We start from the raw sequence: 23777 nt of genomic DNA on the forward strand, positions 1-23777 counted from the left end.
CTCGTTTCTTTAATTTCTTAAGGCATAGGTCGCTGGGAAAAGAAACTTTACTCTTATCTAAAAGAGAATAATCGCTCTCTTCGCTTTTGTATTACAGCGGTTACCAATAACACGCGACCTATCGCCTTCAAAAGACTCCGATAAAGTTGCGTTTTGGTGGACGTCAATCAGAAAAGTCGTTGAAATTATTTTGAATTCTGAGACCATTTCAAGGCAACAGAACCAAGAAATTGACAGTTTTATCCACTGACGGACGGTAAATTTTATGAAAGTTGATTTCCAAGCCAGATCATCTAAAAAATGGGCATTGTTTAGACAAAGCCGTATTTTTTTATGAAACATTTGAAACCGCTACACCTGATAATAAATCAGCGATGCGTGCAAGTGAATAAATTATCACGTGCATTAAAAATTTAAATTTTTAATTCAAAAAAACCTTTTATTTGCGCTTGATCTGGCTCGAGAATCAATTTAAATGAAGTTTACCTTCTCTTAGCGAGGTAAAATCTTAGTTTCTTGCCGGGTTACCTTGGAATCTTGTCAGAATTCAAAATAATTTCAACGGCTTTTGTTTGATTGACGTCCACCAAAACGCAACTTTATCCGACTCTATTGAATACCGTAGATCGCGTGTTATTGGTAACCGCTGTAGAGCTATTTGGTCAGGACTAATATTATACAGTTGAGGACTTTGTCATGGGGAAATACAGAGCAGAAGCCTCATATTCTGATAGTTATAGACACAGCAAAATAATGAACCCTCTAAGAGTACCAACCACGTCGAGAAGTAACAATTTTATGTAACAACTTTGACATTTCGAGGACATTATAATAATAGTTAACTTTGATAATCAGTCCAGCAACGTAATAACGTCAAAATATAAGGGAATTAATATCAATCGACTCTCGTGACAGCGTCAAGTTAAATTGATAGGCAATATATTAATCAAATTTCCGTCATTTCCGTAGCATTATTAGTTTCTTAAATTCATGACAAATACAATATTTTATTTATTTCTCTGTTCGCGAGCGGGCGGCATCCTGAAAATCCTACAATCTTGGGCATAGTTTATTCCTATACGGTCCTCCCGTCCGGTGAATAACATATTCACACTATACTCCAACGTACTTTACTCTTTACAACTTATATACAACATCAATCTATTCAAAAAACTACTAAAATGGTTAAGAAATATTAAGGACAGTTCCTACTAGTAAAGAATAATTGTTGCGCAGTTTATGACTATGCGGAAAAAGCAGATCTTGGCAAGGGCTATTGGAATCCAAAAAGAAAATTGGGGGCAACCACGCTTTTTTGGGGGGGGACAACAATAATTCTAAAGAGTGGTAAAATGTTTCAATTTTCCCAAATTGAAACTTTGTTATCTCTGTAAAATGCATGGTTACCCCAAATTTTCTTTTTGGATACCAAGAGCTATATTCTGCTTTCGCCGCATGGTTTTAAACCGCGCAAACATATCCCCGTATTAGTAGGCACCACCCATAGGAAACCCGAGTATCTCGTGATGCGCAGTATGAATGCGCAGTACAAAAGTTGGCACCGTCCTTAAACGTGGTCAGACATTATTGGGTCAGTGTTAATTCTTTTACCATTTTCGTATTTGGACTACAACCTATGTAGACAGCCAGACATCACAGAGAGTTCCTGAACGAGTACCATGAGATAACAAGACCTGTCCCCCTCCCCGGATAGGAGGATAATTCATGCCAAGCTTACCCCCAACTTTCCCTCACATTTCGTCTGGTGTTTTCCATTGAATGAAGTAGAAACATGTCTAACTCTTAAGATAACAGCACAACAACAGATACCAAGATCGAACCACGAATCGACGTCCGACTCGTTTGTCGGAAGACTATTACCGCAACCATACAACGGTATGTGACAGCGTTCTTTATACGCCTGTATAAGCTCATCGAGGCGGCTTATTTCTCTTTTTTTAACGGATAATAAAATGTTTGTTCTTGTGCTGGTTTCTTCAAGGGTACGTAAGCAGCCGGATCAATGTCTCTCATTACCTCATAACCGCCGTCACCACGTGTCTCCTTCTCAGGAGCCCGGTACCCAGCATTTGAGCTCTCCAATGGTTGATAGACATTCTGTGTCTCAGGATGTTCCTGTGGTCTGTTTTTATTAACTCGCGTAAGATCCTCATTAGCAACACTATACATGTAACAATAATCACCGCCGTTATTTGGGGCGTCACCGTTCGAGGGTTCATACAAGATGTTTTTAGTATCATATCCATCAACATCTTCATATAACTGTGGTTCGTTATCCAGCGCTTTTGAAGGTGAGTTACCCACTGCGCATGCTCCTTGATCCACAGCATCATCATAGTCGGAATCAGATAGCAAACCCTCGGAAGGTCGCTCGTATTCAGGCGACAAAGCTTGATTTTTGTTCGGGGAGGGGAAGTTTGCTTTTTCTAACACGTAGTATAAGGGTGTCTCGGGTGAATCCGCAACGGGGGCTTCAGGAGATTCTGGAAAAAAGAAAGAATAAATTACAATTTTTAAATCTTTCTGAACTTATCAGTAGACTATCTCTTGCTATGCATTCAAGTCTAAGTTTTAATCTTTCTCTTGCATATTCAAATCTTGCGCTCGTCATGTAATGTGCTACTAAAGAGTTTCCCAGTGTTCATACATGGGGAAACGCAGTGGTAACCAGAAAGGAAATTGTCTTATTGGTTAATTTTGGGAAATTGTTTCTCTCGAAATCAATATAAACTTAGATTGAAAACTTGGAAGCGTAGACAAGGCATACCTTCGGATGGACGCGACTTTCCTCCCGCGTTTGAGCTTGCTCTGAAGGGACAAAATGGAACAAGTTTTCATTAGTAAATGCTGGTCTAATGAAAAGGAAGAAGAGATGAAGAAAAAAAAAAGAAGGAAGGAAGGAAGGAAGGAAGGAAGGAAGGAAGGAAGGAAGGAAGGAAGGAAGGAAGGAAGGAAGGAAGGAAGGAAGGAAGGAAGGAAGGAAGGAAGGAAGGAATGAATCAATGAAGGAATGAATGAATAAATCAATGAATCAATGAATGAATCAATGAATCAATGAATCAATGAATCAATGAATAAATGAGGAAGGAAGAAAGGAAGGAACAAACACAGAGACAGAAGGATGAACTATGGAATGAACGGTGTTAACAAGGAAAGAACGAATGAACGAGATAGTGAATGAAAGAAGAAACACAACAACATATGAAACGAAGGTCAACAGAAAAACCTCAATCGTGCTAAGTTTTCAGTTGAATTTCAAAAATATTTTTAGGGGTTTGCTTTCCTGTGCTCTGTGATTGGTTGGTTAAATTTGCGCAACTTCCTCAAACAATAAGAAGCAACTCCAAAAACCAATCGCGATTCGCTCGCATGCGCACGTGTTTCCCGCGCTTGGCACCTGTTACATGTATTTGCTTCGAGTTCTGATTGGTTGATTACGCCGTCTGCGTCTGTTGCAATTGCGATTGGTCTGAGTAATTATGACGTTAGTTTTGGTTTAAGCACACTCACTCGATTGACAACTGCTCTTCAGAAACAAAAAACAAAATCAAAACACTCACGCTCGCCTTTTTCTCCAAAGACAAAACACTGAAAGCCCCAAGACGCCAATGACAACCACAACACCAGCAATAATGGCTGCCAGCAGTATTGGATTAAACCCTTTCTTGTCTATCCTTCCAGCTGGGTCCTGCAATTTGGAGAAAAATACAATTCATAACAGAAGTTTAGAGATCCTCTTAAAGATCTAGGTCCAAAGTAGGATGTCTATCTAGTATGCTAGCCAAGTAGCCAATCTTGTCCGTAGAGCCTTCATTACACTTGTCCAGTGGAACAGGCAATAAATCCTTGGTGCTGACCAAAAGGATCGCAGCCTCTGGAAACGAGCAAGCAGCACTCGTGTAATTTGATAGAAAAGAAATGAAATATTTTTAGGGTGCTAACGTGATGTCTACTTGCTGTTTAATTGGGCAAGATCAGTCTACCCAATACACCAGTGTGTGACCTATTTCCACAAAACAATCATAGCCTACTATATAAACAGCAAAATGCATGATCACGAAAAACCTTCCTCCCGTATACCGTTTACTCAAAACACAGTGGACAACGTTTTTGTATTTAGCATGCGCATAATGTTTATTTTTACCATTAAACAAAGTGCGCATGCTCAATACGGAATAGTGCTGGGAGGTCCAACAATGAATACTTCTGAACTTAAGAAACGCAAGCTTACCTCTTCGCTGTAGTGTACGTATTCTCCTGTAGTTGGTGAAGAGCTAGGGCCTGTTTGGCGAATAAAAGACAAAAAAAGGATGCAATTTTAGTTTATGAACAAGCTGTTTGATTCCCTGAACATGACACTTTATTTGGTAGATATATCAATGCAAGAGAGGACAAGAAAGCATATGTCCCAATTCGCTGTAGAAAAAAACAGGGGTGCTGCCTAACGATGGGTTTTGGTGGAACATGTCCGTCTTAGGAAGGCCTCAATCGCCTTAGAAATCCTACCCTGGTTTCAGAGGTTTATTTCCTCTTTTTCTCAAACAAAATTAAGCCGCCAAGCGATGACAACGAACCGCGAAACGCCGCTCGAACTTATTTAGATGAACAACTTGATTTTTTGTGAAATGTCCAATCTCTTTTCTTTTTAGTTCGAAGGGAGAAAAAAGATACCATTTAGTGCACGAAATAAGCCCTGTTGCGACTTTCGAAAAGCTAACAGTAACGTGCAGGACAGAATTTCGTTTACTGAAATTTTCAGAATTTTCGGAACTGGAAAGTGCCCCCAATTAGTGCTCTGCGCTAAATACATTGACACTTAAATACACGAAATGATTTCATTTATTTTTGTTTACGCTTTCCTATAGGATCTAAGGACTTTTAAAATATGGATTAGAGATAACTACTATCAATCAATCTAGCGCATCTCAGTCTATTGTCATTGCTAATATTTTGTATTTTTTAATCGTTCACTTCCTAAGGCCTTTTCTTTATTAAGGCAATCTTTGCAAACTTGACCTTTCATTTTAAATTTTGTATTGCGGATTGCCAATCAAGCCTCAAAATCAAATTTAGCTGTTGTGCCAGTTAATGTTACAGTTACCTAGTTACTATTCCGTAGAAAAATTGAGTGTATAAGCAAATAAATTAAACATTAAAACCTGCCGAGAAAAAAACTCAAAATACCTTTTGACTTAGAGGAAGTCTGGGTACTAAATTTCGTAACCGCATGCGCAGTTGTTTTTTTATCTCCAGTCTCCTCCGTCGTCGTCTGACTCGTGGTACTGGCATTCGTTGACCTTACTGTTGTTGGGGTTGTTGCCGCTGTTGTTGTTGTTGTTGTTGGTATTTTTGTTGTTGCTGGTTTTGTAGTAGCTATCGTCGTTGCTGGTATTGCCGAACAGCAGCCGCATACACAAGTCTTCTTGCAATTCTTCACCAGGTCGTGGACGTAAGCCGGCCTCCAACAGTTTCCGACGTGGAGAGCACAATATTGGTCGTTGTACACGTTTGTACAAACTAAGGAAGAATGAAGAATGATCAAACTAAACGCCTTTAGGCTTGGGTTTGGGCTGCTGGCGTTGTTTTTTCGTCCATTAATTATACTGAAAGTGCACCGAACCCCCAATTTTTTTTTCTTTTAAATAAATCTTTGCACCTGTTTGAAACATATTGCGCTACTTAGCGCCTTTTTCAACCAAATCTTGACTTTTTATAGGCTGTAAAAGTTACGAAATCTAGCCATCATCTGTCCCATGACCGAGCTAGTAAGGGGTATGGGTCTATTCCTTACTTGACGTCACAAACTGATTTGTATGTTTTAAGTCTTTGTGAAAATGCATGCAAAGCAGTTTGTGACGTCATGTAAGGAATAGACCCATGCCCCTTGCTAGCTCGGTCATGGGACAGACGATGGCTAGATTAACTTTTACAGCCTATAAAAAGTCAAGATTTGGTTGAAAAAAGGCGCAAAAAGGCTCAATGCGTTTCGAACAGGTGCAAAGATTTATTTAAGCGAAAAAAAATTTGGGGGTTAGGTGCACTTGAAGCAAACGCTTTCAGAATGCTAGAACGCGAGTGAGGGATTGTGGGATCTTTAGGTGGACAGGGAACTATTATATTAATAGCTAAATGGTAGTCCGTATACGGGAAAAGCTGTTTTAGATGAAGCAGATTTAACAAGAGCCATGCTACTAGCCGTCAGTCAGTTATTAAATTACAGTTTAGACGGTGTTTAACAAAACCTCGTTCTAAGCCATTTTCAATTTTGCCAACAGTCATATCTAAACATTGCCTGCTGCTGATGGTAACAAGAAGGGTTGCATCCCAGACTAGAAAACTATTTATCTACGTAAAATAAACCACTTATAAACAGATTTAGAGGCCCGAAGTCATTACGTATTATTTTTATTTAACCACACACAGGGATGGCACAGTGGTGACAGCACTCGCCTCCCACCAATGTGGCTCGGGTTCGATTCCCGGACTCGGCGTCATATGTGGGTTGAGTTTGTTGTTGGTTCTTGTCTTAGCTCCGAGAGGTTTTTCTCCTGGTACTCCGGTTTTCCCCTCTCCTCGAAAACCGATACTTCTAAATTCTAATTCGATCTGGAAAGTGTCCCCAATTATTGCTCTACGCTAAATACATTGACACTTAAATAAAGTAATTCTATTTTATTATTACAGACAACAGAAGTATGACTTACCAACTCCTCCAAAGCACACGTTACAGCTGATAGGACACTGATGAAGCATATAAAGAGGATTCTTCGTACATTCTCCTTGTTTGGCCCAGTAAGAACAGTAATTATTTTTGTCAGTACAAGCCTCTGAAAGATAAAAAGACGCACGTCGTCGTCTTTTATTAAAACCGAATTCGTGGAGGCGCGTGGGTAACGCGTACTTGCCCCAAGAGAAGATGTGTATGACAACGGTGTGCAAGGGTTCGTGGGATGGACAAAAGAGGAAAGCCGCCGGCTCTCTCCCTGTTTTGTTTCTTCCTTCCCATCAACCCGCGCGTTGTACGATTTTAGAATAACAGAGAGAACTGGGGAGTCAGTTGGTTAACGCGTTTCTTTAGATCCTCTATTTGGAGGTTAACCGTCTTTAAACGTAAAAAGACAAGACGGAAAAGGCCATCGAAGTTTTTTTGTTAGTCTGTTAGTTTATCTGGTTAATTGGAGGACGGTCTTTTAGCACTGTCTCTTTGTCTTCGTAAAGTTTTCTTAGGACCTGTTCGCATGAATTCTTTTTTGTTTGTAAATGGAAACTTCTCGTTCCGTTCTCACGTCCCGAGGCCGTTCAAGTCCCGTCCCGCCCCCCTCCCCCCCCCCCCAGTCAAATTACACAGCTCCACAAAAAAAACCCCGCGGTTTCTAAAATGCTTCTGTACCAACTAGAATTACTTTCTGCGCACACACGCGCGCTGGAATGTATATTATTTATAACGAACAAGTGATTAATCAATGTTGGTGCGTAGAATATTAATATAGGCGTTTTTTAACATTTTATACATAAATTAGATCAGTTCGTTTGAAGTTGGCTTTGGAAGGCTTTTATCGGTGCTGGTTGTTTTCTCCGTTGCTACAGTTTGCTGTAGTGTTGTTCAGCCTTGTGGTTCATTACGTGGTATATCACAACAGTTTGTAAGTACCTTATTTCGATATTTCGTCCTTCCGTATTCTTCAAGTTGCAAATTTCATTTATATTTTTGTTTGGGTTTTCGTTGAACGATTGCCAATGTGTCGTATTTATTTTCAGTTGAATCGCAGCTCTTATTAAACGTCATGGATTTCATAACATCGCCTCTTGCTTGGTAAGTTTTTGATGTTCTTCTATAACATATGGCGAATTCGAGAACAGGTGTACGTTTCAGTTTAATGTTGTTGTTGTCGTTGTTGTTGCTGTAACGAAAGCTATCTATGGCCATTATAGCTTCTCGCGAGTTACAGCAAACACGAGAACCCTTCCCGCAATGTGAGCTGCATTGCGGCTTTCTTTATACAAGAAAAGGAGGTTGGTTTCTTGACAAACTGTGGTGCTGCGTTGGTTGAGGAGTGGAAACGAATATTTGGTTTCATCATTTGAGTTAAGGTCATTTTCCGGGCTAGTGTAAGGAAATTCTAGCTCTAGAATCACTTTATAATTATGGTGGTCAAATTACCTTTTGAACTGGAAAGATTTCTGACAGCCCCATAAATTAATTATACATGCACCACTGTCATACCAACCTTCTTCCAAAAACGGCGCCGGCGAGCGTGAATAGAGTTTGAGTCACAAAATGTATACATAATTAACGTATGGGGCTGTGTGGAAATAATAATGCTGCCTTTTAGTTTTCATGGAATGTCTATCACCGTAATTTCTCCTTACACAGCGTGAGGAAATAAAATAATTGTGTGGAGAGCAGTATGCTTCATAGAGTTACAAATACATCCTCGTCTACCACATGAAAAGATCGGCGTTATTTGCCGGACACTATACGTCCTTTCATCTCACGGGGGGTATGTCTAGGAATTTCGGTCCAATCTATAGTTATGCGTTTATACCATTTCCTTTCCAAGCAAGCAAGCGCGATCGAAAGAGAAGGAGCAATCCTACGGGGAGGGGGAGGGGAGGAGTGAGGGTACCCCTCGGAACTTTAGATGCGGGTGTGTGGCTCGGTTCTCCAAACCCTGACCCTATTTCAGACCAAAATATGTCAGTAATTTTCCAGTACCCTTTTTTCAGACCTGGTCTCTAAAATTGAAAATTGCCTGGGAGCAAGTTCTCTCGGGATTGGGGGGAGAGCGCTTGCTCATACACATTCACACCCATTTTCAGATCGGGTTTCTAGAATCCATACCATACCCATTCTGTAAAATCCATAACCGTCTTCAGACCTTTATCGCAAAATGGTTGAAATCTGTACCCTATGTCAGACCAAAACGGCTCAAACACCATACCCCTTGGTAAGCCCCCCCCCCCCCCCCCCAATGGGAAGCAATCCTTTTCAACATCACGCTTCACGAGTCTGTAGGATCAGTCATTGCTGCACAGGCTACTGTTCTGAGCCAATGAGGATGGCCCTCCTCCAGGCTCTCCCTTCATTTTTGTCCCGATCTGCTCTTGTTTCAACTACTGTGCAGAACATGGAGAAAACGGGATGCTATGCCAGGCTAGCTACACTATTCAGCCGCCTTTACTCCATCTCCTTTTCAGACGGGGACAGCAAAACTCGACAGACTCTACACCATATCTCAGATCAAAATCTTCAATATCTGTATACCTCACCTCAGAGTTCAGACCATGCAAAAGGCCGAGAACGGTTATATTTCTAATCAACTTTGTAGAATCTGGAAAGGATCAACCCCCGAGCGCGAAGCAAAGGTTCGTGATCGTGTAGGATCTAATCTGGAAATAATTGAAATTACAAATGAAGAAAGGCCGACAATGTGGCTAAGATAATTTATATTTTCGATCATTTGTCGAACACAGCCTGGCTTCTCCGAGCCGGGAACAAGAGGTTGGAATTCCTACCCCCCTTCCCCCCCCCCCTCACCCCCTCCCCAATCTGACCAAGGGCTAATGCTCGAAACGTCAGCACTCCAATCTCTTTTACGGTGGCCATTACCTTTTGTTGATACACCCAGCATTCGTTTGTACCCCCCCCCCCCCCCTAACGACGCAGAACCACAGTTTCTTTTAGAGACTTGCCTCCCTATCCATTTAAAAGACAGTCGACCGAGAATCAAGACTTCCTAAGGGGACTGATGAGGGGGGAGGGGAGAAAGGGACTCCCATCCTTCCGTTTCGAACTTTAAATATTTGAGACACCACAGGCGTCCCAAGCTCACGTTTAGAGAAAGCGAAAAATTAATTATCTATTTATTCATATGCTGTGTGAGTCTTTCATCTTACGCGGTGTTAGGTTACATGAGAACCGTTGAGAATTTGAGCGCTTTATCAGACGTTGTATGGGGAATAAAATATCGTTCATTTAGAACGCTAAATACTTTAAAATATCCTCATTTTTTACGTAAGATGATTAAAACAACCTCACCTCTTGTGTGTCCGTTGGCTTTTTTCTTATTTTCGCTGTTTTTGGGCTTTTTATGCCACCACTGTTCTCCCCTTAATTTTAAAGTATTTAGCGTTCTAAATTCTAAATGAACGATATTTAATTCCCCCCATACAACGTCTGATAAAGCGCTCAAATTCTCAACGGTTCTCATGTAACCTAACACCGCCTAAGATGAAAGGTCACGTTCCAACTCACACAGCCGTGACGCATATGTGAATAAATAGATAATTAATTTTTCGCTTTCTCTAAACGTGAGCTTGGGACGCCTGTGGAGACACCATCACCATATTGACTGGGTGACCGCAAATCGCTTCGACAAAGCTTCCTTCACGTATAAATTTAACTTGTTAAATCCTCAAACTTACCTGCAAAGATGTTCCCTTGATATGGTATGGCAAGATAAATTAGGATCCATGATGCGATAGTAGACATCTTGGAAATTATATCCGTTCGGCAATCAGTTATGCTCAATATTATAAATATTCGTCTTTTAAGGACAGTGGATCGCTGTCACTTGATCAGCTTTTTCAATTCGTTGTCTGTCCAAACGTTCAAATAACTCGAACTGTCTTGGTCACAAATGCCCAAACGAACGGCGTCTAGTACGATAGACGTTGGTCATCGACGCGGGCGCCAAAATCGTTGCTCGTATGTAACATCACAGGATCTGACGAAAGGCAAAACCTCTTCGTGATTCCTCTGAGCAGATCTTTGTTCTGTAACCTTCCTTCCGGGATGCTCTTGTAAGCACCGAAAAATGCCCGTTAGTCGAGCAGAATTAATCTAGCTAGCATGCGTTCAGTACATGCATGCGATAAATCAGAAACAGCATGCAGCGCCCGGCTTTGAACAAGCTGAAATCGAAATAGTCAGATATGTTTTGTTAGCTATCCCTGCCCATCAAGCTCTTTCAGTCTTTCCGTGGTTTGACGTTTCATATTACTCGCTAACAAGTGTTGAAAAACTGAAGTACGATATACGTGACATGCACGATCAGTCGATTGTCACACTTGAAAATAGAAAATAGAGCAACCGCAGTATTAAAATTTGCACCACGCACTCTTAGAAAATCGGCTCACAGGATTGGCTGTAAAACAAAAGCGAATCGATTAACAAACAACGGAATAATAGGTCAGAGCTACGTGACCATATAAATACAGAACTATCAGAAGTAGAGGTTCAACTTTAATATATGTTAAAAGGGTTACGCGTACGTTAAATCTGCTTGAATTTTTGAAAACAGCATCGTAGGCGATTGAGTAATATTTTTGGAGCAACTACAGAATACAGGGCCCCAAAATATTTTTACAATTCCAGCTGAACAAATTTCGATTTTTTGCAACTTGATCTTTAGTAATCAAAGTGCTTAATTAGCATAACAAATCGAATTTTCTATAATAATTATCATAACCAAACTAAAACAACAAGATTGAAAATGTTAAACAGGATTTGAGCATGACTAACTTCAAGCCGAGGTTGTGAATGTACAGCAAATTTTGGTATTAAATTTTACATTATTTTCTGTACTCTAATAACCCACTGACTCATTTTAGTGAATGGCGGATATTGAACTGTTTGCTAGTCACTGATTAGTCAAAAAAGTGCGCTGAATGAAGCTGCGGACTTGACCTTGAGGAAATGAGTCCCACGAATTTAGCGCGCATTTTACACGTTAGAAACTTGTAAGGTTTGCCCATTTTCCGCTTTATTCTCCACATCGGTAGCCTCCTACGCAGTCCTTCTTTGACGTAACGAGCCAAAGAACGTGAGCGTGGGACTGATAAGTAATCAGTGATCAGTGAAAAAAGACTGATTTTGCAACAGAACGGGAGTGTCAGTCGACAACGCCGCACGCATCAAGAATGCCCATATGACTCCCATATAGTCGAAATAGACTCGCGTCCAGACTATTCCACGCGCTCTCGCGTCCTCAAAAGAAGTCAAAGAGGTTCCGTCTGTTGCTAAATCAGCCATGACGATGACGATGATGATGATAATGATGATGATGATGATGATGATAATGATGATTTATCGGCTTACATCAGTCATTCCATTTTCTGTTGATAACATACCTTGCACGGCAATAGTTCTATAATAATTTCATTTTTAAAATTTTTGATTTATTTGATCGAACAAACGTCACTCCTCTAAGGTCACGATAATTTTGTGTGGTCAACGTATATTTGTACCAAAGAAAAATAATTTTTGACATGTTTAACCGATCATGCCAGTGCAATTTTGCCTTTTAGGAAGACACCATGTCATTTGTAAATGACTCTAGCTAGGCTCCTGCTAGTCTAGTAGTAATTTGACAAGCACTCACCCCCGGGGGGGGGGGGGAGGGGACTCCCATATAAAGTGACGGGTGTGATCGTCGGAAATTTTGAAAAGAACCCCTAAAAGATCCCAGAATTCTGTTTTGTGGGCATGGTAAGAACTATTATTGTACCCCTAAGAGGTACAAAATAATTTGACTCAATACCCTAAAAAGGTACCAGCTCTAGCACACGGTTACCGTTGACGGAAGTCATTTTAGATTTTAGCCCCTGATTAGGGGTAACGCGGTACGGGATCTCGTACATATTCCCGCGGGATCTGGCAATTTTAGATCGTATTGAAGAAAGAATCTCCATTTGAAAACGGATTTTGACTATGCGTTTTTGAGCTATAAATAAGGAACAAACGAAAAAAGAACACGGAAAAAGATAATGCTTTCCCCGAGACCTAGAGTGTTCCTTGGTCGCTCCTATCATCCGGATGCGGTTATGAAACAAGAATTTAGTTTCTTTCGTATTTTCGAAGGGTTTCAGCACTTTCACCGAATCATAGAATTTCAAATTGCCACAAAAGTTATCACCAATATCCAAGTTCGTCTTCGTTCAATCAAAACCCACCCCTGCTCCCTTAAAAAAAATTGTACGTGACTGCCTGCGTGACCGTGCGTGACCTCTACTTTGGCGGTTTTTGCGTCGGTTTTTTGCTATTTTTGTTACTCGTTCCAGTCTATTTGGCGCTCTTCTACACCAAAATGGCGGACAGAGCGTCACTGTGTTGATTCTATATATAACTCTTGATACCGTTTTTTTCCACTGTAAGCCAGACAAAACGTGATTCTTTTCACACAGAAGATTAATATTGGATTCTCGAAGAAGTCTTCGCTATCAGGGTTTTGGATCGTTGGCGAATATTTAGCTTTCTAAAAATAGCAACTGATTCAACCTGAAATTAACAAATTATATTCCGGATAGACATCAACATGGAATAATTATGCAAACAATCAACAGCTGAACAGAGGTCTTCATACCAAGCACGTAAATGTTGTTCAAGGCTAAATGCAGTGGATTTTAACTTGAAAACACGAGAAGAAGTTATAAAGCCACTTTGGACAGCCAGTAAGATCAATTTTCTCAGAAGACTTTCATCACTTGGGATGCGAGCCAATCCATCGGCCCAGACTAGAGAAACACCAGGGAAACGCCACTTCCGGCGAAGGTTAAAAAGAATTTGCTTTGAGAGTTCCTGGAAAGATTTGTGGCAGTGGAGTATGCGCTGAAACTTGGGTGTGAGTTTGCCTTTTGTAAACTACGAACTACCAAGCCAAAAGACTCTATACAGAGATGTTATAATCGATCGAAACCAGTAGAAGGAATGTGAATGTTCGATTGTTTTTTTTCTGAATTCCGTTGATACGAGGATTAGTTTACGCCATTTGTTGTTCCTACATGAATCCTAAACTCAGCAGAACAGTGTTTCCGCTAGCCTTTGTTTTCCTGCTGTTAAATTTATCATCGGCCAAGCGACTGACTTGTTCAGTTACTCGCTGGAGGGTTGGAGATAGTATTCTTTTCGTCGATTACAGTCATTATGGAATTTGCAACGCTGGAGCTAATCCTTGCCAAAAGATAGATGGCAGTGTGTGGAAATACTCGACAAGAGGTTGTACATGCCAGTGTTCATCATCAAAGTCGACGTACAGAGAGGATAAACACGCTTGTATTGTAAACAGGCAGAATCGAGACGGTAGGTAAACTTCCACTTTCGTACCAGTCAATATGTTCTTCAATAATTATTGCAACTGCAGAATGAATCGCTACTTTTTGAACTTGTATGCACTATGTGGCTTGTTTAATTTGGCGCAGCAGTGTAAGAAAGGATGGAAAATTATTATTGTGGTCTGAAGTTTTAGGTCTACTCTACACTATGTAAGTTTAATATAATATTTTTGTGGCTGGCTAGGGTTGGCAGTGGATGAAGTCTTGAGCCAGGTAAATTATAAAATGAAGTTACACATTATTCCTCATTCTTTAAATTCACTTCTGAGACAAATGAGCCATTAACCAACTACAAGTAACTTACTTGTAGTTAATTAATGGCTCATTTGTCTCAGCAGTGAATTTAAAGAATGAGGAATAATGTGTTTTATTTTATAAATCAGCTTTAAATTGGACACATCAAGCTAAATACAAAGAACAAAACAGAAATACGAGAAACAAAATGAATGGTCCAAAGGGGATTGCGCAAAACGGGACAACGAGACCCATGCGAGGGGCAATCCCTTTGGTGGCTTAATTGAAGGGGTGCCTGGAAAAAAGCCCTGAGTGACTTTTGATAAATTTATTGTTAATTCTCCTTCCAAATTGCCTTTTATTCGCTTGTGAAACAAATGGAGAATTTGACCTTACATCAAAAATCACTTAGGGCCTTATTCCACACACCCCTTCAATTGTTTAACTTGCACAATGATATGGCTCATCAGCAGAGGTAATAAATAAGAAATTAAGTGTTAGGTGGTTTGTTTGGCTCATTAACAACTATACAGCCAGCACTAGCTCAGAGTTTGAGACGTGGTTAAAAGAGGCCTAGTATCTTGCAGTTTAACCAATTTATATTATTCCTACTCCTTGTCAGTAGTTGTTAAAAGTTTCTTGGATTCAGTTTGCTGTTAATCCCCACTCCTCTCCCCCTACCTTGCCTGTGTGCTATAATTCCTGTAAGTTATGAATAATTATGGCCTGTTTTTCATACTACCAAGAACAACAACAGACGATTTTGCGGCAACCTGAGGCCTAAGGTGCCCTGCACCTTACTTGAAATCCTCATAATCTGGCAGCACTGGCCAGAGATACATGCATTCACAAGCTTGTAGAACATCCTTAAGTTAAAGGGAGGGGTTCACATTTCAGCACATGTGCACGAATGTAAATGTTTTTTCTCTTTCTCATCAACTTTATGGCCTTAAAAATCCCACTCGCATGTACTTCAGTAATCACATTCTACAAATTATTAGTCGTAGCAAAATGACTGATGACCAAAATTCATTGAAAATGCTGGTGGATTGTACCCATATTGTCGATATTGAATCTAGCGTTGACCCATAGGGTTTATTCCACGGTTGATGTGTTTACAGTTATTTCCATGCGAAATAACGCAGTCACATGATAAAAATTACCACCGGAGTTACCTTCCCCCCCTCCCAGGAATTTTTGATGATCTTCCATGGGGTGGGTATGGATTTTTTTCTGAACTGCACAATGCCCCACACCAGAATCCCCTTGTAAACTTTCTTTGATAGATGCATAATGCAGACACACATCATGGTCAATTCATGCCGATTGTCATGAATTGATACTCATGGCCTTGCTGTTAAATTCTTCTAAAACACTTGTATTTACATTATTTAATAAATTATTTTTATGAAATTTTTAATTTACCTGTATTTTATTTATTTTCAGGATGTAATTTACTATTCCTGAGAGAAAAAGACACACACTCCCTAAGAGTTTTCAATAACTCAAGTTCAATAAAACTAAACAATATTGTATCAGAGAGCTGTGAAGCTAAGGAAACGTATTACGTGACAGAAAGAGTCACACAACCGTGGAAACAACTTCAATCTTCTGCGCCAGCATTCTACATTCGCCATGAAAACAGAAAACCAGGCAAACATGCTCATTTCCTAGAGGTATGCAAAAGCATTACTTTCTCTTTTTCTTCCCAGTGGAGGGAGCAGGGATGGCGATGTGGTGAGGGCACTCGTCTCACACCAATGTGGCCTGGGTTGTATTCCAGGACTCTGCGTCATATGTGGGTTGGGTTTGTTGTTGGTTCTCATCCTTGCTGCAAGGGGTTTTTGTCTGGATTCTCTGGTTCTCCCCTCTCCTCAAAAACTAAGTAAGACTTAAACCAATTAATTCGAAGTTGGTCTGCAAAGTGTCGCCAATTAGTGCTCTGCGCTTAATACATTGATGTTAGGGTTCAATTTTATCCTTGGTTTAAATATTATTTTCCATTGTTATTCTTTACCATAACCAAGAACAACAGAAAGGTAAAATTTAAACCAAGGATAAACTTGAACCACAACATAGGAATTATTTATTTATTTTTTTATTTTAGTTTATTTTATTTAAAATACCGTCGGTTGCATCTTTATTGCGTGTACACAGGAGGGAGAAACATGTTCTAGTTGGGTGCAAACATGACAAGTTTTGGCGCCAAACATTCGAAGTTTGGACTAGGCTGTTGTTGGCTTGATTTGTTTTTGCTCAACAAAATATTCTTTGCAAGCATTTTTAGATGTTAAGAATACTTTCTAGAGGCAAGTGTGCTGTTGCTGAGCAAGAAATATGTCTGCAAGTTGAGAAAATGAAATAAGCTTATGAGTGGAACGGGCTGATCTGAACGCGCCACAGTTTTTTTAACTGCTGTCAAACTTCAAATGTTTCACTTTGGGGACAAAACACGTCATGTCTGGCACCCTATACTTATTAGAACATGTTTTTTGTCTCGTGTCCACGCTTAGATGCAACCGACGGTACATGTATATGATTCTATGATAGTTTAAAAAGTGTTTTCATATTCCACAGCATGCCATTAAGTCTTAGTCCATCTCATAATTTTTCCAAATGAATATTAGTCAGAATGATTAATGTTCTCAAGTTGATTGTGGAAGGGAAATACAATTTACTGGTTTTGACTAAAATAATTAACCCCTTTCTATCATACAATGTAGATTTCAATACTTTCCTTTGTGCTGCCTATGAAAAAAATGTAGAGTTGGCCAGTTACTACATGTCAAAGGGACCATTTCTCAAATGCCATTGATAGTGACTTACTCGGGCCCAAAACTATTTTTTTATGGGTACAATTTTCCCAACAGAGATTCAAAATAATTTCAATATTGATTTTGAAGTGGATCTAAATTTTAATATCTTTGTAAAAATTCTTAAAAGAAATGATTTAGAAATACATGAAACGAGAAATATGAGTGATAGGAACCGACGTTTCGGTGCATCTTGCGCCATTATCAAGGTTACATAATTAATGATAAAAAGCAGTTTGTAAAAAGGCTAAAAATTGTTATGTGAAATGAGCATAATTAGAGCAAATTGCACTTGTCTATAAATTACACCAGTCAGCTAGCAGAAAACAGACTTCACAAAAATACAGTTTATTGAGCCCAGAAGTTTGAGAAACAGGTGACCAATATTGGTAAACAATTATGTTGATGTTTATAGTTATTTTTTTTTATATTACAAACGTTATAATTAAAAGCTCTATAATTTTGTTTTCTTTTGCTTATTCAGTGGAAAAGTGGACAGCCAGTGCCTGCACTCTTTGGAAAAATTGTGAAAGTGAAAATAGAATGTGGAAGTGATACTAAACCAGATGATCGCAAAAGACCACCAGGAAACTTGTGCATTGTGTTTAAGGTCAAAGGCTCTGTCACTTTACCTTGTAAGTAAAACTCTCTTTAAAATTATGTACAGTTCCTAAAAAATCCATACCCACCATGGAAGGCCATGGAAGGCCATCGGAAATTCTTAGGGGGAGGGGGCTTTTAGAAGCCAAAATTTTATAAGCAAAGTATGAAGCAAAACTGGAATTTCCTGGTGAGATGGGGATGCAAAACAAAAAACCTTCTGTGTGGGGAGTATGGATATTTTCTGAAACTGCACATACATTAGACTACCATTGTAATCATTATTATTTAACTATTACTTGTTTAATAATAATAACACTTGTATAGCGCTTATCCGCATGCGTTCTAAGCGCTTTACATCCATTGTATTACAGTATGACTTAGAAATATAAAAACAAAAGATTAAGTAAACTAATTTAGAGTAAAAGTGCATTTAAAAAGGTGTGTTTTCAGTTTAGATTTAAAAATATTTAAACTGGGCGAAGACTTGACTTCTAAAGGTAAGGAGTTCCATAAAAAGGGAGCAGCTACTGTAAAAGCTCTAAAACCATAAGACTTAAGGTTCCATTTGTTTTGTTTTAAAAGAAATGCAGAAGACGAACAAAGCTTTCTATTTGGTACATAACGTTGGATCATTTCATCAATGTAGACAGGGGCAAGGCCGTTTAGAGATTTAAATGTCAAAAGAAGAATCTTGAATTGAATGCGTTCATTAACAGGGAGCCAGTGCAGATCCATCAGGATAGGGGTTATGTGGTCGTGTTTCCGTAATAATAATAATAATAACACTGTTTAAGGCCAATAAGGGCAGTGTCTTGTGTCACTTCAACATTACTTGATATCACTGTTGGAAATTCAAGGAAAAAGCAAGGTCAATAAAGGAGAGTTCAAGCACTTAAATAGCCTTTCATGTGTTTCAGTGCAAAGGCAATTCCTTCTTCTTTAGTTTCGGTCTTAAAGTAAGGGTCAAAATGTCACTGAGCCACCCTGATGGGTCTCAGTTTTTGCCATCAGTGTTTTCCTCATTAAAGATTTTCATTTGTCGCCTTTTCTTTTCAAGTGCTATCACTACTTTTTTGCAAATATACAAGTTTTCTACTTGCATGTAACAGTTGCACTTGTGTATAATAAATATTTGTACGTAAATGGCAAAAAAAATAAGCTATGAAAGATAATTAAAAATGAAAATTTTTACTAAAGAAATATTTCTGTATTGTTCTGATTGACAGGTCCAGTTGGATTACCATCACCCACATCACCAACAAGTGCTGTCAGCACAGTAATTACCAGCACAGTTTCAACCAGCACGGTATGTATTTTTAAATCATATTAAGCTTAGGATTTTTTGGTGATAGAGCTAACATTTTTCATGGCGGCCACGTTGGAGGAACCAAACAATAAAAGATGTTCGCATAAAAATAAAATTCATTTCCCAAAGGAAAATCATTCTTGATTATTGTTTTGCTTCTCCAATATGGCCACCATGAATACACTCTATAGGGATCAGACCTTTTTGGAGAGGAGAGGGTTGAAAATCTAATGTACAGTGTATGTACAGTAGGGAGAAGGAAGAGATGGTACATGTATTATTAATAAGAAGAGAAAGTAACAACTGGGAAATTTCAAGATAATTGCTTGACAAATCATTAAGTAATGTTTAAAACACGTGCAGCAGTGTTTTATTGGATTTTATAAAACCATGAGGTGCAACAGAGTGGTTCTAGACCCAATGAAACATGTGCTGCGAGCTTTTTGAACAGCTTCAAAAAGATTTATGGAAAAGCGTGTGTCAAGAGAGTTCATAACAATGATGCTTTAGCACACGGGAAAAATATTAAACACCACATACTAATAAGGAGGAGGTTTTATTGGGTTTTAAAACCACTTCACATGATGTTTTATCGACCATTTGATAGGTCAATAGGCTTGTATGCATTGTTAAGAGTTTTTGAACTAATATGCTTAACTTTCTTCATTGAAAGTTTAATCACTTTACTTTTAATTATAAAAACAGGTTAAACCAAGTAAAACTGGACAGTCCAAAGAAACAAGACACAAGCCATTAAGTGATACTGTTACAATACCAGTAGAACCCATCACAACTCCAACTAATCCATCAGTTGTCGACAATGGCAAGGAAGAGGCATATGGCGGGGAAAAAGTTGCACTTCCCATTTGGCTTATTGCCGTCATTGCTGGTGGCGCAGTGATTGCTACCCTTGCCATTACCGCTATTGTCTGGATATGCTGCAAAATGAAGCGAAGGTAAGATTAAAATGGCTATTCTCCTTACAAAGGTGATCTTCCACTTTCTAAAACATTAGAAGTTCCGGTTTAACCCTTTAGCTGCAGTATCAAATGTATGCATCATAATTATTATCATCATCGTGATCATCATCTTCATCATCATCATCATCATTTATATTTACATGTTAATATGCCTAAGAGCTAATAGCTTGTTCATACATAATTATTCTCATATTCTGCTCTCTTCACTGTTGTAGTTCTCTATATATCAAGTTCTTTTGACATTTGTTGGGAGAATCAAATCTATGATTATTGTTCTCTTGATCCTCCTGACCTAAACATTTGTCAATCATCAAGGAGTGATCTTATCAGGAAAAATTAGACATTGGTTGACCACCGATAGGGATTAAAGGGTTGTCATAAAAGTGGTGTCATCTTTGAGCAGTTTAAAATTTTCATCTTCAGTTGTCAATCAACCACTGAATGTAAACATCTGACAAATAACAAGCATCTTTTCTTTGTCCATTGAAATTAATTTTGTCTTAATTACTGGGGTATACTTGAACTAGGAAGAGGAAAATGAGGTAGCCTCACTCCTCATTTTTTAGTCAGAGAAGAGAGGGCTACCTTTTGCTCTCTACACTTTCCCTGTAGGTGAAGCTCCATATTTAACAATTTTCTTGCTGTGTCGTTTTATGCCTCAAGCATTGATTCAGTATCTTGTGAAGCCATTTCAATAGAAGAGGAAAAGTTAGAAGACAAACATTTAGAACAAGTATTAGTGATTAATCAAACAGGCATGGTTCCAAGATGCAAGCTCCAAAAGATGCAATGTTTTAGGGGTCCCTCCCCCCTCATGCTCCCTGGTAAATTTTTAATTTTTTTAAAATCGTCCTGAAAGTGCAATTTTAAAGTCACTCTGGCAGACATTGTCTAATTGTTTTATTCTTGACTAAAACTACATGTATCTGTTAATTGTGAAAAATCTGACCATTAATTTCTTCAAATGGTGGAAGCCGTTCTGGACCCATGCCTGCAAAGGTATTACTGTGACTTAGTTGAGTTCTAAAAGTGCAACACAATGATTTTATTGGAAGGAGTCGAAGTTTAAACATAGTTTAATTTGTCTGTCTGATTTCTCGTTAGGCATCGGAGGAGACGCAGGAAGAGACCACATTTAGGTAAGAAACTATATTCCATCATTAAGTGGTCACTTGGTGATGTACAAATTCAGCCACATTTCCTTGAAACTCCCTGTTTACCCATTCAATATTGATTGCCCCATTCAGACAGTTATGTTGCTGGTGAACAACATTAATAGGGGCATGGGGAACTAACTTGGAAAAAACTGGTTTGAGGTTTTTGGCCTGCGACCCAAGATTTCTTGATAACAGAATTATCCTCTGATAAGTGGTAATTTCTTAGTAATGTGACTTGCCAAGTACATATATATGTCCTTAAGAATCAATCAATGTCTTGAATCTCTATGAAACATTGTGCACACAACATAGATTCAGGCCTGATGAATTATTGGGACATTTGAGAAGTGGGTTTCTGGTTTGTAATTTTGTAGTCTATATTAAGTGATATTTTTTTGTACATTTGATCCTAACTTTTTCTTCTTTCGACAGGCAATCCACTGTACAACAATGAGGATGATTCAGTCATCACTTTTACCTCCTCAGTGGGTGGCCCTGGGGTGGATCCAGCGGGGTATGCCAGGGTAGGGAGCCCATGTCGAAAAGGATATGCTTTCTTAAAACCTGGACCAGAGAGGACCAGGTCAGAGTATCAGAGGCTTATGAAGCCAGGCGAAGGTAAAGGTAACCGAGTCTGACAGTGAGATGTGTTCATTAAAGACAGTATCCTGTACAATGTGTTAGTAAAAATACAATTTGACTACTGAGTTCTGAGTCTATGTGTAGCATAGGAACTATCCATGCCCTCACCACAGGAAGTCTTTACCTTTGGTTTAATACTACATGTAGTTACTAGGAAACCAGCTTGATTGCATTGCTGTGATTGGTTGTCAGAAATTACAGTTCAATGTTAGTTATAAATTTTATTAGTAAAACTACCTTGTCATGAGTTAAGGTGGCTTACTGCAATCTCATACCTAGAGTCCTCAGGCTTTTTGGTCAGTGGGTGGGCGCCAGGAGAGACTCTGGAGAATTCGTAAAAATGTAGATTTTTTGATTGGCTGCTTCAATTCGGAACAGCTTACCTTGTTTTACGGCAGAAATCCTGCGGTAATAAAATTCCAGTACCCCAGAGTCTCTCCTGGTGACCATCCGCTGGCCAAAGAGCCCGAGGACTCTGGGTACTAGATTGGGCTTACTGCAGAATGTTCTAGAAGAAGAACCAAAATTCCAGAAACTCTGATGGATAATTGATCACCTTTTTTGGTTCTTATTCCAGAGCATAGCCAGCTGTAGTCTTTGATTACAACCGCAGCCATCCTATTGCTTTCACCCAGTAAAGAGTATTCATGCCTGTGTTGAGTGAACAGCTTTACCAGATGACATTTTCAGGTAGAATATGTGGCATATAAAATGCAGAATACAGAATATAGCAATAGCAAGTTTGCTTCTGTTGTTTTTAGATCACTCAGGATATTTAGTTCCAGTAGAAGAAAGAGCCCCAACAGCAGCAGCAGTAGCAGTAACAACAACAGAAGCGCCTTCTATAGAAGATTCACCAATATACAGTGAAGCGCAAAGTCCTCCACCGCAAGACAAACCCAAGGACAAAGTCTATGACTATGCAAAACCAGAGGACATCATCTGCTTAACAGCTAGCCGTTCAAGTCTAGACAATCTAGATTTGCACACCGACACTGATTCAGGCTATGTTGGAAATAAAAATTATGACAATGATGACAATGGACCCTCATCACCTTTTTATGCAACTGTAGAGGGCCCTAGTTCACCTGGAGTGACCTCTATGAGAGGCCCATCAGAAGGGTCCCCTGATGGGACACCAGTGGAAAATGAACTTGATGATTGCAAGCCAGATTATGTTGAAGTTTTACCAGATAGTGGTTCTGAAAGAGAGAATGCATTGATAAATGCGAATTCAACAGCATAAAAGAGTTAGAATGGGTTCATAAATTTGCCTAATGGCAACAATGTTATGCAATTTATATGAACATAATTCTAAATATTAATATATGTAAATTCATACAAAGGTGTTTAAATTTATGCAAATGGATTAAATTTGTAGATTTGTCACTCATTACTAAAGACCACAGCACCATTGTATTAATAGTGATAAATTATTGTTATTTGCATATAATTAACAATTATTCCACGAGCGCGCGTTGGATATGAGATGATAGATAGCCAACGAGGCGCGTGGCGCCGAGTTGGCTATAATCATCTCTTATCCAACAAGCGCAAGTGGAATAATTGTTTTATTAAAAACAACCGAGAAATATTGCTAGATCTTACTGATTTCGCTGTGCAAGAACGACCAGAAGGCAATTTAATGGTCGCCATTTCTCGGCCATGGTATAATTGCTCATATACCATGGCCGCTAAGCCAATCAAATCCCTCGAATTGCATTATACAATGATGCAGTTTTTAATAATGACAAATATGCATGTATTGAAAACATTTGCAAGTGTGTTCAAAGTTTAAGTGTTTATTAAAACTGAAATAATCTTTAGGAAGTACGTAGTTTGTGTAAATTTGTACAGTCCAATAATATACTGTGGCAGTGTCTACCTGAAATCCAGGACCATAGTCAGT

The 23777-nt window shown here is 39.1% G+C and overlaps 2 protein-coding genes across 3 annotated transcripts; one reads left to right on the plus strand and one right to left on the minus strand.

The window, feature by feature from the left end:
* Positions 1-780: 780 nt before the first annotated feature.
* On the minus strand, positions 781-11017 carry LOC146451070 (uncharacterized). Its single transcript, XM_085099626.1, has 7 exons — positions 10447-11017; positions 6726-6848; positions 5206-5538; positions 4253-4302; positions 3582-3709; positions 2789-2829; positions 781-2504 (listed from the first exon to the last, which is right to left on the minus strand). Exons 1-7 carry the CDS (start codon positions 10511-10513, stop codon positions 1945-1947), a joined length of 1302 nt encoding a protein of 433 aa, XP_084955752.1. The 5' UTR covers positions 10514-11017; the 3' UTR covers positions 781-1944.
* A 2073-nt stretch (positions 11018-13090) lies between these two features.
* Positions 13091-23323, plus strand: LOC146451071 (uncharacterized). Of its 2 annotated transcripts, none has more exons than XM_085099606.1 (8): positions 13091-14101; positions 15814-16043; positions 17665-17815; positions 19010-19089; positions 19795-20045; positions 21174-21208; positions 21659-21843; positions 22626-23323. In XM_085099606.1, the coding sequence occupies exons 1-8, from the start codon at positions 13804-13806 to the stop codon at positions 23112-23114; spliced, it is 1719 nt and encodes a 572-aa protein (XP_084955732.1). In that variant the 5' UTR covers positions 13091-13803; the 3' UTR covers positions 23115-23323. The 2 variants fall into 2 exon arrangements, with proteins under 2 accessions (XP_084955732.1, XP_084955734.1); XM_085099608.1 differs by having other exon boundaries at positions 13092-14101; positions 21659-21844; positions 22630-23323.
* The last annotated feature ends 454 nt before the right edge of the window (positions 23324-23777 follow it).

This window comes from Pavona decussata, unplaced genomic scaffold, assembly GCF_977016875.1.
Source record: "Pavona decussata unplaced genomic scaffold, jaPavDecu1.1 SCAFFOLD_403, whole genome shotgun sequence".
In the NCBI taxonomy this organism is placed as follows: Eukaryota; Metazoa; Cnidaria; class Anthozoa; order Scleractinia; family Agariciidae; genus Pavona; species Pavona decussata.